Source organism: Ambystoma mexicanum, chromosome 6q (genome assembly GCF_040938575.1).
Source record: "Ambystoma mexicanum isolate Mex_15411 chromosome 6q, UKY_AmexF1_1, whole genome shotgun sequence".
NCBI classification, from domain to species: domain Eukaryota; kingdom Metazoa; phylum Chordata; class Amphibia; order Caudata; family Ambystomatidae; genus Ambystoma; species Ambystoma mexicanum.
Window position 1 is genome coordinate 88,238,960 of NC_090937.1, and position 16,653 is coordinate 88,255,612.

Sequence of the window (16,653 nt, forward strand, 5' to 3'; positions counted from 1 at the left end):
GGCATCCAGAGTATAATTCCAGGGCAGTTAGACTACGCTGCAGATCTAACGTGGTTTGATCAAGTATTATAATATCGTCTGCGTATAATAGCCAGCTAATAGGTCGAGTATGAATACGTGGGGGATGATTTTACAATTCTTTAAAAGCACAATCAAGTTCAGCAATATACCTATTAAAAAAGATAGGAGGTAATGTGCATCCTTGTTTTAGACCAAAGTTAACTGATATCTGCTTGCTTAATGTGCCCTCTTGGTCCACTCTAATATAGATGGCATTTTTGGAATAAAAGGATTTAGCAAAATATAAACTTTGTGGATGCAAATTTACTGTTTCTATCTTTTCCCATTAAATCTGCCTATCTACTGTATCAAAAGCCTTAGTAAAATAAATAAAACATACTTAAAAGTGCATTTGGTTTGGATAATAAGGTGCTGTCAATAAACTGGGTCCAAATGTTGGATGGGGTACTGTAACCTTTACGAAAACCAGATGGCTGGTTGCTGAGAATATACTTTTCAGTGATCCATGAATTGAGATAACCCAGAAGTAGATTACAAAAGATTTTGACACTAGAATCAATCATTGCTAAAATTCTATAGTTTGCTGGTGAATCTCTCAAGCCTTTTTTGCAAATTGGTATCAGCTGTGATTTATTCCAATATCTAGGTAATTTACCAGTAATAACAATCTCTCTAAAGATGATGAAAAGAATACTAGACCATATTTTAGGGTCTGTCTAAAATAGTACTACATTAGCATGGTCATCTTGTCCCAGGGCTCGGGAGGGTTTTCATTCTTTTATAATGTCTTCTATTTCTTATTTTGTACATTTAAAGAACTCCCTGTGATGTATCTTCAAATAGCAAGGGATTTCTCCTGCTATTTCTTCTCTGTAATATAGCAACAGAACATATTCATTCCATATAGTTAGAAATTGGCTTGATTTCTGTGATACTTAAAACACCAGCATTATGTTTATTAAAAATGTGCCAAAATCTTTGCATATATTTATCCCTCAGATCATGGTCCCCCTATACATATAGTACCCATTTTTAAACCACATCTTTAGTTTTTTTCCCCATCGATTCAGAGCTGTAGGTCTTGTACATTTAACTTTACCCACTGTAAGTTAGTTGTTAATTCTTTTTTCTTGTTTACCATGGTTTGATCATATATATTCTTATGGGAACAGTGTTCAAAAGGGATCTTTTTCTGTTTTTTTGAAAACTGCTGTATTGGCATATGCGTGATTTGGCAATAGTTATTTATAATCCCAAAACTTGGGCAAGGGTTTTCCATCAACACATCTAACAGCAAGCAATTCATTTTTTGCACATTAATTTCAGGCCAATTTATAGAATTTCTGTTTGTATTTAAGCCAAAAATTTCCCACCAACAGCTTTTTTAGAGGCTTTCGATTAACTCCAACTGAAAATTCCATGATTACGTGACCACTCATATTATTTGGTATGAGTTTAACATTTTCAATCGATGAGAAACCCTTGTAATCTGACAGCATAAAATCAATCCATAAGGATTGTCGTCCATTTGACCATTTGTATTGCAGATCATTTATGCTCACATTTACAACGAAATCCGACTGGAACAAAAACCTTACATCAAGAAGAAACTCGGAGGCACCGCTTTCTACCACTTAGCCGCGAAAACCTGGAACAACATCCCAAAATTGATAAGGAACACCAAAGACCACCTTAAATTCAGAAAATTACTAAAAACCTACCTCTTCAACACCGGAGACTAAAACCGAAACAACAATAAGACAAACGAATCATCAAAAAAGGACAGTGACAAACCGCTAGAACCGACAGAAGTACCCTGGGCACCAGCAGGGCTGACGCTGGACACAGGGGTCCACCCGCGAGACCCAGAGAAACGGATACAACTACTCCAGCCAACCCTTACCATCCCCCACCGCCCTCACAGCCACAACTAGGTCCCACGAGGCTGTGGAACAGACAAGATACCACCAATCACCACACAACCGGGTGTATGGACAATAGCAGCGGCGCTAGTCATGTGGAGGGGGGGAGGAGCATGCAAGGTTATTAAGGGAGCGGGCGGAGGGGACAGATAGATCCTCAAACGGCCTCGAAGGGAAAATCGGGCACGTACCTCCTGAGGCTCAGGGTGTACAAGCATCCCGTCGGGTAAGATTACACGAGCCCAACCGGTTTCAGTCCAGGATAGAGATGACTAACGAATACCATTAACTATTTCCTTCTCTGCATACACCTCTCAAACTCCAAACCAAACACAACCACAAACCTCTAGCGCAGCAAACCGCACGAACTTCACTACACTGCAACAACAAAACAAAAAAACACATAGACTCGCACATCAGCACACGACGACTACCGGCCGCATACACCCCAGGCCCAGCCGACGGAACCACCGGGCTGAGGCTGCCAACAGCACATCACTGCAATCTTGCACTTTTCCAGCCTCCACCCACTAACCCACCATCCCCCCCCTCTTTCAGAGCCGCCAGAGCGCCAGGGGACCACTCCGGTGGTGATAGTGCGCGGTACAAATGACCTTTAACATTAACATTAACATTAACAACTTGGAACAATTTCTGGGCTTTAAAGAGGAGCAGTCATGGATTAAGATCCAAGACCTGGTCCTCTTCACATGGCCCAATCGCCCACATATTGAATTCATTTTCCACAAAGCAGTGCTCTTGCAGAAAAGCAACCTTCTTCTCTGCAAAATAAGGTAGCTGATAATTCAAGTCTCTTGCAATGAGAAACTGCCCACCTGGGTAAGCAATTCTCCAAGTATCGATCGGTGTCTCAATGTGACTTGTTATAACATTTATACTACCATTGCCTGAAGGGCTGTACACAGTTATCAATGGGAAAGCAGCGCTATTTCCTTCCCTCTGCTCTTTAACCCCAATAGCTAACATTGATTCAGATTCATGAGTTGGTAAACATTCCTTTGTTTTCAAGTGTGACGCAACTGTTAGAATCAAACGTCCAAATGATCTGCCATGTTTGTTTTTTCGAGCAGGCCTTTTGAAGGTTACATAGCCATCTATATATAATTTCTCCCTTAACCAAGTCTGTTGTAATAAAATAATGTCTGCTGCAAACAACATTTGAGTACCCAGAGGGTTAACCATAAACAAATGTTATCCTCTTGTGTTCCATGATCTTATAGCAGTCTGATGTGGAGGCAACATAATCGGTCATTCGACTTCTTCTATGTTCTCTGATAGATGTCTAGTTTACCTCTCAAATGTGTTATTTTTAAATTGCATCGCTGATACTACCTTGATCACAATATTGTGTATAGAGTCCTCTGATAACTGAGCATCCAAGCCCCTGGCGCCAAAGTCCCTTTTTTCCCAATATGTATTGGCTTTGTCATTTTTATAAATGTGTAACCCAATTTTAAGAATCCAGGTGCTTGGGTCATAAAAAGCTCAGTTATGATTGGAGAGACAAAATGGAGAATTGCCTAATTCGGGCCCAAGCAGTGCGTGGGACCTCTACTCGCTTCAAGTCCTGGGTATTAATCTTTGTAAGTATTGGAAGGTGGTCTATAAGAACATTAGATCAATTTAAGAAGGGGCTAGACGAGGTAGCATATAAGTTTATAATTTTTATTTTGTTTGTGATCATATCTGAAAAAATAGTAGCCAAATCTATCTTTGTGTTATTAAAGCCTTCCCTGACAGGGGAGGTACTAAGTTGTTTAATTGCCTCCCCTGACCACCGTGCAGCTGTACTTATTTCTAGGACTTCTGGTGTGTTCACTGCCCATTGCTCCCCCGCTCCGCTAGTTACTCGAGTACTAGAGCAACTCTCCTTACTATATGCCTCTCTAGTTTTTTTGAGGGATGCAAAGCTATTTTCTCTGAATATTTACGGTTCTCCCATACTTCTGTTAAGGCAGACTTTATTGGGTGCAAATTTTAGTCCCGGAATAAAGCCATGAGATTTGTTTTTTTGTTTATTATTCAGTGCTATTTCAGGCTTTTTGAGAGGCTCCTGGCACAGGTTTTCTATTGGGAGTCCCAATCCTATTGCCTGCCGCACCGCAATAATTTTGGGCCTTTGAGTTCTTCCTGTGTCTTTATTTAAGGTGGTACATATTTTCTTTTGCTTTTGTTTCCCACCAATCTTCACTCTTTCTGACATATTTGCTTGCTTCAATACAGACAGCCTATCCCTATCCAATATCTGTGGGTTAGTACTGGGGCCGGTTTGCGAGTCCTGTATAATTATAGTTGGGCATTTACATGCCTCCTTAACATTACCAAACGCGTTCTCTATGAAGGCCTGTGTTGAAGTAATCAGGGCTAATGCTTTAGCAAGCCCTGATATCAAAAACAGTTGTTCTTTATGCATGGTTTTACACAACATAACCAAGGCATTTAAGGTAGTCAGAATTTCAGATTCTGCATTGAGGTCTTCTATACAAAATGAATCAGAGAAGGAACTGTTTTCCTCTAGGTGTCACGGTGAAGCATTAGCATTCATGACGATTTTTGTTAAATTAAGTGAGTTAGTCAGATCCGTAGATAATGCTGTGTGCATGTTTGCAGCCTGGTGATGTTGAATCGAAACAATGTTTTGGTGATTGCTTAGATGCAGCTACGGGACTCGTGATTGTGTCAGTGGGGTCAGCCACACATGGGTCAGATATTTGGACTTCATCGTGTGTTTTAAAAACGGCCTAATCTTCCCTCGGTCATTCTCTCTAAAACCGTTTAGTTTGCAGATGGAATCTGTAACGCCTGCAGCTAGCGATTTGGCTTGTACTGATGATGTTTTGTTTATCTTTTTTTTCCAAATGCGTGTGGCATGTAGCACACTGGAGCAGGCTTCACGGTCTATAGAATGCAGTGGATATTTGTGGTTGACTACTGGCATTACTAAGTGTATTGCTTTAACAGGTGAGGCGGGTTATGCACAGTTTAAAGGAGGTGAACATGTGCTGCTCGAGGGGTGCAGCAAGAGGCGCAATGGTCAAAAGACCTGCAGTGACCTCTTTCAAAGCGGTGTAACAGTTGCTCTATTTCTTATCTGTTAGTGCAACCAAGAATACCAACATTTGGCAATGTATGCTGACAGCAGAAGAAAAACTGTGTCAAAACTGGGCATAACAAAACCAATCCAAATCTTCTGAAACCGCAAACCGCCAAACCACCAGCAACCACTGCAACCACTTTTGTCCACTTCACGTCCGCATGCGCTCCGCGCCGGACTGAGACAAATTATAGAGAGCAGCTAGACCAGGGGCTCCAAAGCTCCTCCTCACAGCATAGTGTAGGAAGAAAGACTCCACTGCAACCACTTTTGTCCACTTCTCATCAGCGTCGTGCTCAGTGCTAGAAAGCAGCCATTTTAGAGAGCAGCTAGACCAGGGGCTCCAAAGCTCCTCCTCACAGCATAGAATAGAAAGAAAGACTCCACTGCAACCACTTTTGTCCACTTCTCATCAGCGTCGTGCTCAGTGCTAGAAAGCAGCCATTATAGAGAGCAGCTAGACTAGGGGCTCCAAAGCTCCTCCTCACAGCATAGAATAGAAAGAAAGACTCCACTGCAACCACTTTTGTCCACTTCTCGTCTGCGCCATACTCCATGTCGGACTGATGCAATTATAGAGAGCAGCTAGACCAGGGGCTCCAAAGCTCCTCCTCACAGCATAGTGTAGGAAGAAAGACTCCACTGCAACCACTTTTGTCCACTTCTCATCAGCGTCGTGCTCAGTGCTAGAAAGCAGCCATTTTAGAGAGCAGCTAGACCAGGGGCTCCAAAGCTCCTCCTCACAGCATAGAATAGAAAGAAAGACTCCACTGCAACCACTTTTGTCCACTTCTCGTCTGCGCCATACTCCATGTCGGACTGATGCAATTATAGAGAGCAGCTAGACCAGGGGATCCAAAGTTAATGCAATCCCTGCAAGCTCACTGTTTACCTGCTACTGGCACTCAGATCCAATTACGTGGTACTTTGTTTTCCAGCTTTATAGCGAGAGGATGATGATTGATAAATAAATGTCCACCAATGGCAAAAATGCACAGATAGAGGCAAAAGATAGAGTTATCAGTACAGCCCCAGGAGGTCAAATGGCAAAGGTTGCTACTTGTTGTAAAAACCATGATCACGTAAGCCAGGTTGCAAGGCTCAACGGCCAGTACGTTTGGCAGTTTGTGGGACTTATGTAGAGGGACAAGAAACTGACCTATGTGCTACTGCAGATTAATTTCGAAAACAAGATTGTGTGAGATCAGGAAGTGGAGGCTCCTCTTGAGCTAAAAGTGAATGTGAAGGATAAGGGGATTGCCCCAAATGTAGAGTAATCCAGTTTTGGCAGAACTAAGGGCAGTTACCCGGGGTTTATGGGGAGGAGGGTAAACATAAGAGAACCAGAAGTCAATGAGGTCCTGAATTTGATAGAAGAGATCAGTTTAAATTCTTCTGGATGGGGGACACCTAGAAGTAAAAAATGTTCTGAAATCACCGTCGTGTGGGGCAACCCGCAAATGTATTTATGCTGAAATTGACTGTTACAGGTTTGGGGGCTAAGTTACAGGACCTTGATTTCCAGGGTTTTTGCAGCAGTTTGGGTGTGCTGCTTACAGGACACCAGGCTAGTGATTCCTCTGATAAAGGCAGGCAACACCATGTTATCCTCCTCTGTCATCAAGGGGAGCATGGGTAAGCCCAAGAGGCGTGGTTTAGTTTTAGTGTCCTCGGTACTACATCCCAAAGAAAAGTTGCGTTGTTTAATATTTTATATGTCCAAATTGATGACACGGACGGTCCATAAAGACTCTAACACTGAGACAGTCTCTACTGGGGACTCAGATGATTAAAATATTGGCTAAATGGCTGAGGGTTATGACGAAATCATTAAGCACAAAGGGGTGCATCAACCTTGATCGTCATGGGTGATTTTAATACTTCCTCTAACAAAAATCCAGAGACAACCTGGTCTTCCTAAATGAGGGTAGTACCTGTGGTACTACTCAAGAGGTGTTGTTTCCTGAAACCCAAATTAATCAAATAGAGCCTTGCAGTGACTGTTGAGACTCAAGTGTAGCCACTCATTATGGACACTGAATGGCTATTTTGTAGGGGATTCACCTGTTAATCCCAACATTAGAAATTGGGTGGAGTTTAATAGAGTATGATTTATTAGGGAGAGAGTCCTAGTCTGTACGAGTGAGCTTTGAAGTGCTCCGCCAGGTCAAGAGTGATCCAAACACCTAACAACAGCAACTCCTAACTCAGGATTATGTGGATTTAGGGAGAGTGTTTCAAAGCCCATGCCAATGTACTCAGCATATAGCTCCAGCATGGTAAAATGTACCGGGATGGATTTAGCTATTGTTTTTCCACAGTTAAATAATGATCTGGTGAATAATATTGTGCAAATCTTAGAACCTATCTGTGTACTGGATGGCCCCAATAATTCACAAACTTCTAAAGATGGGTGAAGAGTTTATAAAAATCGTGGTTTTTACTCTAGTCAGGACGCAGGCAGTGTGTACTAATGGGCTTCCCTCTATGAACCTCCAGTGAACACCCTCAACACTAACCCAGGTGTCCTTAAGCCTCAGGTTCCCCAACTAGCAAAGAGCAACAGCTACTGGTTAGGGTTAGTCAGGAGTGAGGCCCTAAAGGCACACATCCTTATTCATATGCCCCCTTCTGGGGATCTTCAAGAGGTGACCTAACCTAACACTACAATTTTCTTGATCCAGTAACCAACACCCTGTCCTATGCACTCAAGCACGTGCCCACTTTCTCTCCTTTCCCTGATCTCACTACTCCTTCTCCCTCACCCTCTACGCTACTCTCACTCGCCCCTCCCTTTGCTCTGCCTTCTCTCACACCTTCCCGTCTCCTTTCTCTCCTCTCTCTCTACCTGTCATCTGATGTCTGTACTCTTTCCTCACCTCTCTCCTACACACAATCAGCTATCTATGCTGCAGTGCCATACTTTTGCCACACTCTTTTCACCTATCTCTTCTAACTACCCTGTCCTGGTTCTCTCTGCCCTTACCACTTCTCCAACTACCACCTTGCACTCTCTGCGTGCCCACCTACCATACACTCTTTATCACTCGCACTGTCTCTCTAATTCGCCCATTGTATCTATCTTCATTCTGCTTTCACCACACTCATCAACCTACACTACATACAACTGGTACCACTGTCTCTCAAAAGCAATACCCCAACTACACTCTTCCCCAACTCCACCACCAACTCTTCATCCCTCCGCTCCACCTCCACCATCCACCTGATCTCTCAGTCTACATCCACACCTCCTGACCTCACCCCTACAACCCACACTCTGTCTCTCATTCACTCTCTTGTTTATATTATGCTCTTCCTGCCTCTACCCACGCATATTGGTCCCAGCAGTCACCTAACTCTGTGGGACAAACTTTGACTTTTCCTTCCCCAGGGACGGCTTATACAGGTGCAAAGCATTATAAAAATCCCATAGCGCCATCTAAATTCCCTGCACAGGTCTGGCCGTAGTCTCTGCTGTTTCCTTGGCATGCTTTGTGTCTGGCATTTTGTTTTTCTTGTGGTTCTCATCATGTGCAGGTGAGTTTTGATTCCAATTCAGTTTGGGGAGGATTTCTGTGTCTCTACTGCTCCCTGCAGTGCCTTCGCACTCTCAGTTCATATTCTGTTGCCTCCTCATTCCCCTGGGGTTTGTCTGGTGTTGGTGGGGCAGCAGTTACATATCTCATCTCTGTTTGGCAAGAAAAATACCAGTCCACTGTATTTCTGTTCTATATTCCATTTGCCTGGTTCCGGTACATTTTGTTCTTGGCTGCACCCAGGTGCATTCTGGGAGCTGATGTCCATAAAATGACAAAGGAGAACTCTGCCCATATCAGGTGCTAGGAGGCATTGTGTGACTGAGGGTGGTACCCACATTGCCATTCAAGACAAGTGAGGAGATTTCAGGGTCCCCCAACTCTCTTCTTTTAGACAAGGCTGGATCAGTCTTTCACCTGCACGGGCCCTCTGCTTCAGGGGTGTAGGTGTCCCTGCCTCCCCTTCACAGGGTCCAGTCTCGAACCCGGTCACAGCTCCAATGCACTTTGGTCTGTTCTACCGCTTTTAAAAGCTCTTTTTGGGAATACTAGCCCAAGTAGCCCTACTTTGTTTCAAACACTGTCCGAAACTTCTTCTTTGTTTGACACCGATTCGCCACTAAAAGAGGATTTACTAGAAAGACTTGAGGATTGAGGCAGGAGGATGTCAAGAAAATTGAGGAGGTGAGGAAAGCCACAATGGAGTCAACTTTATCATTAAAAGAAAAGAAACGGTAAGTACAGACCATGGTGCAAGATTAGAGACGTCATGAAGCATTGTGAGAACATGGCCTTTGGTCACTTCTGGTTTGGACCACACGAGACTATGAACAGAACCTGGATGGGGCCATCAGTGTGGATATGCGGCATGCCCACCTTTCCTTTGCGCGTCCATTGAACAGGATGGGAATAGGCAGCCAGAACATGTGCCTGGTCAGACCCAGGCTGCTCCCTTTACCCTAAAGGAGGGTAGTTTTGCTAAGCCATAAACAGGCAATATGTCAACTGCTCATTCACCTGGGCAATAAAGTGGAGGTTAATCCACTGCTTAGTTGAAACTGAAAATGAGGTGGCTGATGCTCTCTTATTTTAAGTTCATGGAATGCACATACCGAAAAATAAATCAATCTATCAGTAGACTGTAAATTGCAAAGCATGAGGTCTGTCAGTCTATTTGGGTCACTTTGCAGCTTTATAAACTTAGTCTGAAGACACCAGTAAGGCCAGCTCAGGAACAGTACTTCCAAGAGCCTAATAACTAGGGAAGCCTAGAAAGTGTAAGGAACCTATAGCCCAGACAGCTGCATCCTAATAATTCTAACTGGGGTGACTGCTTGCGATAGATTAAGGACACTCTGTGTCCATATGTTAAATCATGTAGGGAAAGGTTAATCAGCAGCGTGCGCCTCTCGCAGTTAACAAAATGTGATAGATTCCAATTTTGCAACCAAATATCTCTAAGGACTGATGTATAAACATGACTTTCAGTTGAAATGTAAAATCTGTTTATTGAATGTAAAGTTTACAAGTAATTAATTTCAGTGCAGACATATCACCTGTGTTTTGTTAGTGGAGCGGCATTGTCTAAATCCCTTGGGCAGGTGGATTCCATTTGAAATATAGAGACATTTAGTAAAAGTGGAGTACCAGCTGTTACAGGTCTCTGCACCTTTAAGGGAGACACCATGGGCACTGGCGGGAAGCGGCAAGAAGAGGGAGGAAAGGGAGGAGCCAAGAAGGGAAACGGCAGATCCTATGTAGCCGTTAAATAAAGTAGACGTGTTCCCTGTAGGCCAGATACCTAAATCTGGTAAGGTATTTAATTCATGTTTGCGACTCAGGCCTGTAAAAATCCTGCTCAAAAACAGGCGATTGCATCAGGGTTTCCGCGTGTGCAAATGTTGTCATGTTGCGCAGATCGGAGTCAGTGCACCACACATGTGAATTAAACTAAATCAACTTTACATTGGTCTTGCCGCTTTAGTGCCGAACGCCATGAACTCGTGTCCGAGTGGGCATTATGCAGGCATGTACTACTGTGGAGAGCTGCTTCTTCCTCCATTACCTTTAACTACATATCTATTCGAGTTTGTGCTCAGGCAGGGGCTGGATTGTGCATGTCAGAGCCCATCCTTTTTGTTTTATTCCATCTTCTTTCATAGATTGTTCACATGCATTGTCTGTGGGCCACCATCTCATGGTAGATTAGATAAGGGAGGTCAAACTGTTGGAAGGGGTGTGTTAAGTCGCGTGATAATGCCCCCGAGTTTTTATTTCAGTGCTAGGCACACAACAGACATCAGATTGTATAAAAGGGGAAGTATTGGTTTTGATTAAATGACACACATGCCAGGCAATTGCCACAGAAGAGGGCCCCTCGAGCGCACTGTAGACATGAACGTTGCAATGTTTGGCTCCAGGAAGGGAAGCCGGTGGGCCCATGTGGGTTGAATAGATTTGGCTGGTGATGGATAACATCATGTTTCTTCATAAGGGCCACCATAAAGAACATTCTTCTAAATAAATGTGTTCATAGCACCATGATCCGGGACCTGCAGGGACTGTGGTTTGAGGTTCCAAAAAGTAAAAGTGATATGCGGATATATGACTATTTGTGAAATACCAATCCTTTGCCTGCCCTATCAGGGGACTGACACCTGAACTGGTTGGCATGATGTCCAAATAGCCACAGCAGAAAGCCCAGATGGAGTGTTTCGGATGGGTTCTTGATGGGCAGAGGTGAAGGAACCTACCCCATTGGAGAAATAGTGGTACAAAGGGTGTCTACCACCCCAGAGCTACTGTATTTGCAGACAGTGTGCAGAATAAAATACTTTTCAAAGGACAGTGGTGAGTTCAGAACCCATTAAACAAATACAAATATAAGATTCATATTACATTGCTTATGTAAAGGAAAAACTGTGCAACTGCATTCTTCAGAAAGAACTAGGAAATAGTTAATTCGAACCATTTGTTGGGCGAAATGATATCACTACTGTTGTGTCACCTGTGTTGCCCCCACTTCTGTCCAATGGATCCAACGGATCTCCAATTTGATCACAATACAAAAGTCCCTGGCTTTCAAAGGCCTTATCAAAGGCTCAATAAAGGATGAGTGGCATGCGGGAGCGGTGTGGAGGGTGAGCATGGGATTACATAGGTAGGTGGTGAATGGGCAGAGTTGTGGGACGCCACTCCCTAATTCATGTGCCTTCCCACTAGTTACCCTGAGGCACTTCATCTGGCATTCAAGGCCAGGGCTTCTCATGTGTCACGTGTCATCAGAGAATTACAAGCTCACTGCAGGAAAGATAAAATATCTTTGAAATGCAGAAAAACTGCAAAACTACCCCTAGGTGCATAGGTGGTTAGTCGCCTGTGTAATAGACGTAAAGACGAAAGGCCAACAAACAAATGGTATCGGGTTTAAGGGAAACCTAAAGACAACCAAATATAACACACCAAGAAGTGGTTGTGAAAACTTCTAAAAAATCGAAATTCATATTGCTCTTATATTTAAAAGAAAAATAATGGTCATGTAATCAAATCCAAGTTGTTGTTCTTGTGATCCGGTAAAATGTACCACAATGTCTACTAATTCACAACACTCACTCTAGAACATCGACATGTTTTGGCCAACTGGCCACTTCTGGCTTCTATCAGGAAAAAAAAAAAGTGATCAAGGAGCATCAGGACACGCTTGATCTGATGTAACCAAACCGCTCATTAGAGTTTTTTCTTCACAATTGTTCACAGAGGTTGTTATTGAATTGCTTTTGCATGAAATCCCATTCTGTGCCCCAATATTCTAACCGTGGATCGCAGTGCTCGGTGCCCTGAAAACAAATTCCAAGAACGAACTTCAGAGTCAATCCTGTCTCTTAGAGTGTGGTTTGAGCAGCGGGAAGCAGGGAGCTTGCAGTTTGTTTTTATTCTCTCTCCCACCCACTGTTTAAACCACTAGCCAATCAAAATGCATGTATTGATTTTTAGAAGTTTCTTCAACCACCCTTTAGGTGATATCTTTATTTGCTTATGGTGGTTTAATTAGGACTTGTCAGGGCTTTCAAAATCCACTAGCCCACTAGCATTGGCGAGTAGTTTTTATGCAGGGTGACTACCATTTGCATGATACTCGATCATGGTGGTGAGTATGGGGATGATAGAAACTTATTTTCATTTGTTGCAAACACACTTTGATTGCAGTAAATGGCAAATACAGGTTTCACAGTGCATGATTAACAGCATTGCAGCAAATATGATGTGCGCTTATGTCAACATGCACCATTTTACAAAAAGCACTGGTAAATATTTACTCACCAGTCACCTTGAGGCAAGGGTATTTCTCTAAGTTTGAGTATGTAAACTAAGGATCTCGCCCTGCAGGTCTAGTGGGATTTTTAAGAATGTTCCAGGCCTGCACGTGCACCATTTGTTTGTTGGTTTTTCTTTCTATTAGGGCAAGTGTTCATCGCAAGTACAACTAGAGGAAGGTTTTCTCCATTTTATGTAAGTGTTTCCACACTGATCTAGAGACTCACTGATTTTGTTTTGTATTCTTTCCCTGTTGATGACTATGGTTAGGACCATACCATGTGTTCCCCCTGTTAACAGAGTGGGTTACTATAGGGATCTACATGATTATTGCGGCGCTAAAAATCTTGAATTGGAAAATTCACATAGATCACCCTTGCCCGCATTCCTCCTTCCTGCCACCCCTAAAACCCTACATAAGGTGGGGTGCACTTACCTTTTTTACATACCTGCACCCGTTTCCCTGCAGCATGAGTTCAACCTGCCCATTGTGGGGCGGAACTTCTGCTGCATGGTCCGTTTTTTTACTTTTTACTTTTTTTTTTACTTTCTCCCTCCCCCCACCCCTTACTTTTCATGTTTTTTTTTCCTATGCTGAATGCACAGTAAACAAGCTTTCAGCTTTTTTCCTCAATATTATTTGGACGACACGTACTATAAGGCCTGTTGGCCACTTAATTTGTCACCCTTCCATCTGCTTCCCTATTGATAATCCTTTAGAAGTCAGATGTTAAAGCAGATGACCTTTTTCAGTATATCACATCTTTAAAAAAACATAACAAATCCCAACAGATAAAATATTAATCTAGAACAATCTTCAACAATCACTGGCAGTACTCGCCACAGCAAATCCCGCTGTTGACAATAATTTTGGATCCGCACCTGGTTTCAAGCCAACCACTCCTTCCCCGACACTTTCGATGATGCCAGCTCCTTCATGGCCCAGAATCACAGGGAATGCGATCCTTTTTATTGTACCTTGAATTACATGGTCATCTGAGCGACAGATGCCACTGGCCTCGATCTAAAAGGAAAGCAAAGAAAAGAGGGTTGTTTTCATGTGAGATCTCTGTATTGTTTTACAGATTATCATATGTGTCTGTTCTCGTCCTGTTGAGCTTGTTTCTGTTAGCAGCATAACATCTCCAATAACTTAAAGCGGATCGATTTCAGAGATGTGGAGCTGGGACACGGAAGGAGCGCTGGGACCAGAGCACAAACCTCCGGTCCAGCAAGTTGGTGGGCAAGGGGTTGGGTTGGTTTTGTGCTGAGGCAACAGGGAGAGAGTCCCTGTTGCCTCCCCACATTTAACAAAAAAATTAAAGATGGCACCACCCGGGGAAGGGCCTTGAGTTGCTGGAAGAGCTGGCGGCTAATGTGTTTTCTCGCCCGTTGTTCCAGCCACCCGATTTTGTTTTATTTATTTAGTTTAATTCTAAAGCGCTTGAACAGAAGCCCTGAGGCATGAGAGCGCTAAGACTTACAAACAACATAAAACATACAAGAATCAGGATAGGAAATCAGAATTCAGGTAGACATGGTAGTACTCTAGTTTATTCAAAAAGGAACGTTTTCAGTTTGTGATTGAATGTGGAGAGGCTGGTTGAGCGCCCTTCCCCATGTGCAAATTAAGCAATATGCCCCGAGTCGCGGGGGCATTACCGAGTCAGGCAATGCCCCCACGGCGAGGGGCATATTGCGGCACGCAAGACGGGGGTACCAATAGCATTCTTTTCTGTTTTGAAACGCTGCAGCGTTTCGTAACAGTAAAGAAAAAAAATAATGTCCAGGGAAATGGCAGCCGGGAAAGGGAAAACAGAGTCCGTTTTCCCTTTCCATGGAGGGCTTCGGGAGCGGATGCGCTGCGAACAGAAGTGTTCCCGGCGCGTTCACTCCCGAAAACGGAGAAATCAGAAGGTAAGTGGGGTTGGGAGGGCGGGGAAGGGGGGAGGAAAAAAAAACAAAAAACACATACCTGAATCCCCAGCCGGAGACGATGGCGGCCTCTCAGACATGTGGAGGCTCGGAGCGGGGATAATCCCGCTTCGAGCCTCCTCATTGCCTGAGGGGCTTCCACACCCCCCGCCAGGAACAATGGTTTGGAATCCCGGCCGAGGGAATCCTGGCCGGGTAATGCCACGACGAGAGCTAATCAGATGTCTCTTACATTCTGGTTGACTCTCGCCGAGAACTAATAAACATTAATATTCAAATTCTGATTGATTCATTCCTTTAAGCAACATCTTTATTGGTGTTGTTCATAAACCATTGTCCGAGTGGAAGACCCTGTTGGAGAATGCATTTCGGACACTGCGTCCATCATCAGAGCAGATTATGCAAATACTTGGAGCAATAGATTTGGTGACCAAATCTTTTGCCTTTTTCTTCCCAAGCAATATCAAAACCTATTCTATTTTGTTCCCATATTTTTGAAGGAAGAGGGAATGCAGAAGGTTAGACTTATCTAATCGCAACAATATTGACATTGATTGGGGAAATAAAGACCACAGGTGTGGTCACCATATCTGTTGGTCCAACAATTGTTGTGGGTTGTGGAGTGATGGGTTGGAGTTAGGTTCACGGTCAAGTCTCCATTTATTTACATAGAGGGTAATTCATAGAATTTCGCAGAAAAGTGTCGCAAGCGGCTGGCGCAGAGTGTCCGCGTGCGATTGTCTGCGCCAGGCACGTGCGCTAAAACCGATTTCCGCGCACAGCGTATTCATGGATTTTAGGCTCCCAAACCAGCCGTGGCGCAGAGTATCGCAGCGACCCTGCAGCAGCGCCAGTAACGCCCCCAAGAACGCCCTCGCGCAAGGAAAAGCCATCAAAATCGCTAAATCATCGCAAAGGGCTGCGCTAACCCTGGACCAGTTTACAGGGCTGCCAAACAAGGAACGCAAAGCGGGTAACGTACATATCAGGGGTACGCGGGAAGTTGTACACGCGATTAGCCAGGGTACGTGTATTATAGGGGTACGCGGGAAGTTTAACACGCGATTGGCCAGGGTACGTGTATTAGAGGGGTACGCGTGAAGTTTTACACGCGATTAGCCAGGGCACGTGTATTACAGGGGTACGCGGGAAGTTTAACACGCGATTGGCCAGGGTACGTGTATTAGAGGGGTACGCGTGAAGTTTTACACGCGATTAGCCAGGGCACGTGTATTACAGGGGTACGCGGGAATAATCACACGCGATTTGGCTGGGTAGGTGTATTACAGGGGTACACGGGAAGTTTTACACGCGATTTGGCTGGGTACGTGTATTACAGGGGTGCGCGGGAATTATCACACGCGATTTGGCTGGGTACTTGTATTACAGGGGTGCGTGGGAAGTTACACACGCGATTAGGCTGGGTGGGTCCCCACAGGTGTTCCCTGTACACCCTCCACGGCCCCTGCAGGCAGCCCACAAAACAGGGGACTACCCTGCACACCTGCTCATGTCCCCCTGCACCTCCACCCCCCAGCCACCAGGGGCAGCCTCCACCAGGCCCCCACCCATGTCTACCACCACCCCCACCCCCCAGCCACCAGGGGCAGCCTCCACCAGGCCCCCACTCATGTCCCCCTGCACCCCCACCCCCAGCCACCAGGGGCAGCCTCCACCAGGCCCCCACTCATGTCTCCCACCACCCCCACCCCCCAGCACTGTGGGGCAGCCTCCACCAGGCCCCCACTCATGTCTACCACCCCACCCCCAACCCTCAGCCACCAGGGGAAGCCTCCACCAGGCCCCCACC

At 44.6% G+C, this 16,653-nt stretch overlaps 1 protein-coding gene across 1 annotated transcript in view; it reads right to left on the reverse strand.

Annotated features, from left to right (window-relative positions):
- Positions 1 to 16,653, reverse strand: part of LOC138515797 (alcohol dehydrogenase 1-like) — a 197,117-nt gene that overhangs the window by 97,661 nt on the left and 82,803 nt on the right. Inside the window, exon 3 of the mRNA XM_069630523.1 lies at positions 13,791 to 13,932. Within this exon, the coding sequence (XP_069486624.1) occupies positions 13,791 to 13,932 (142 nt within the window). The remainder of the gene's footprint in view (positions 1 to 13,790; positions 13,933 to 16,653) is intronic.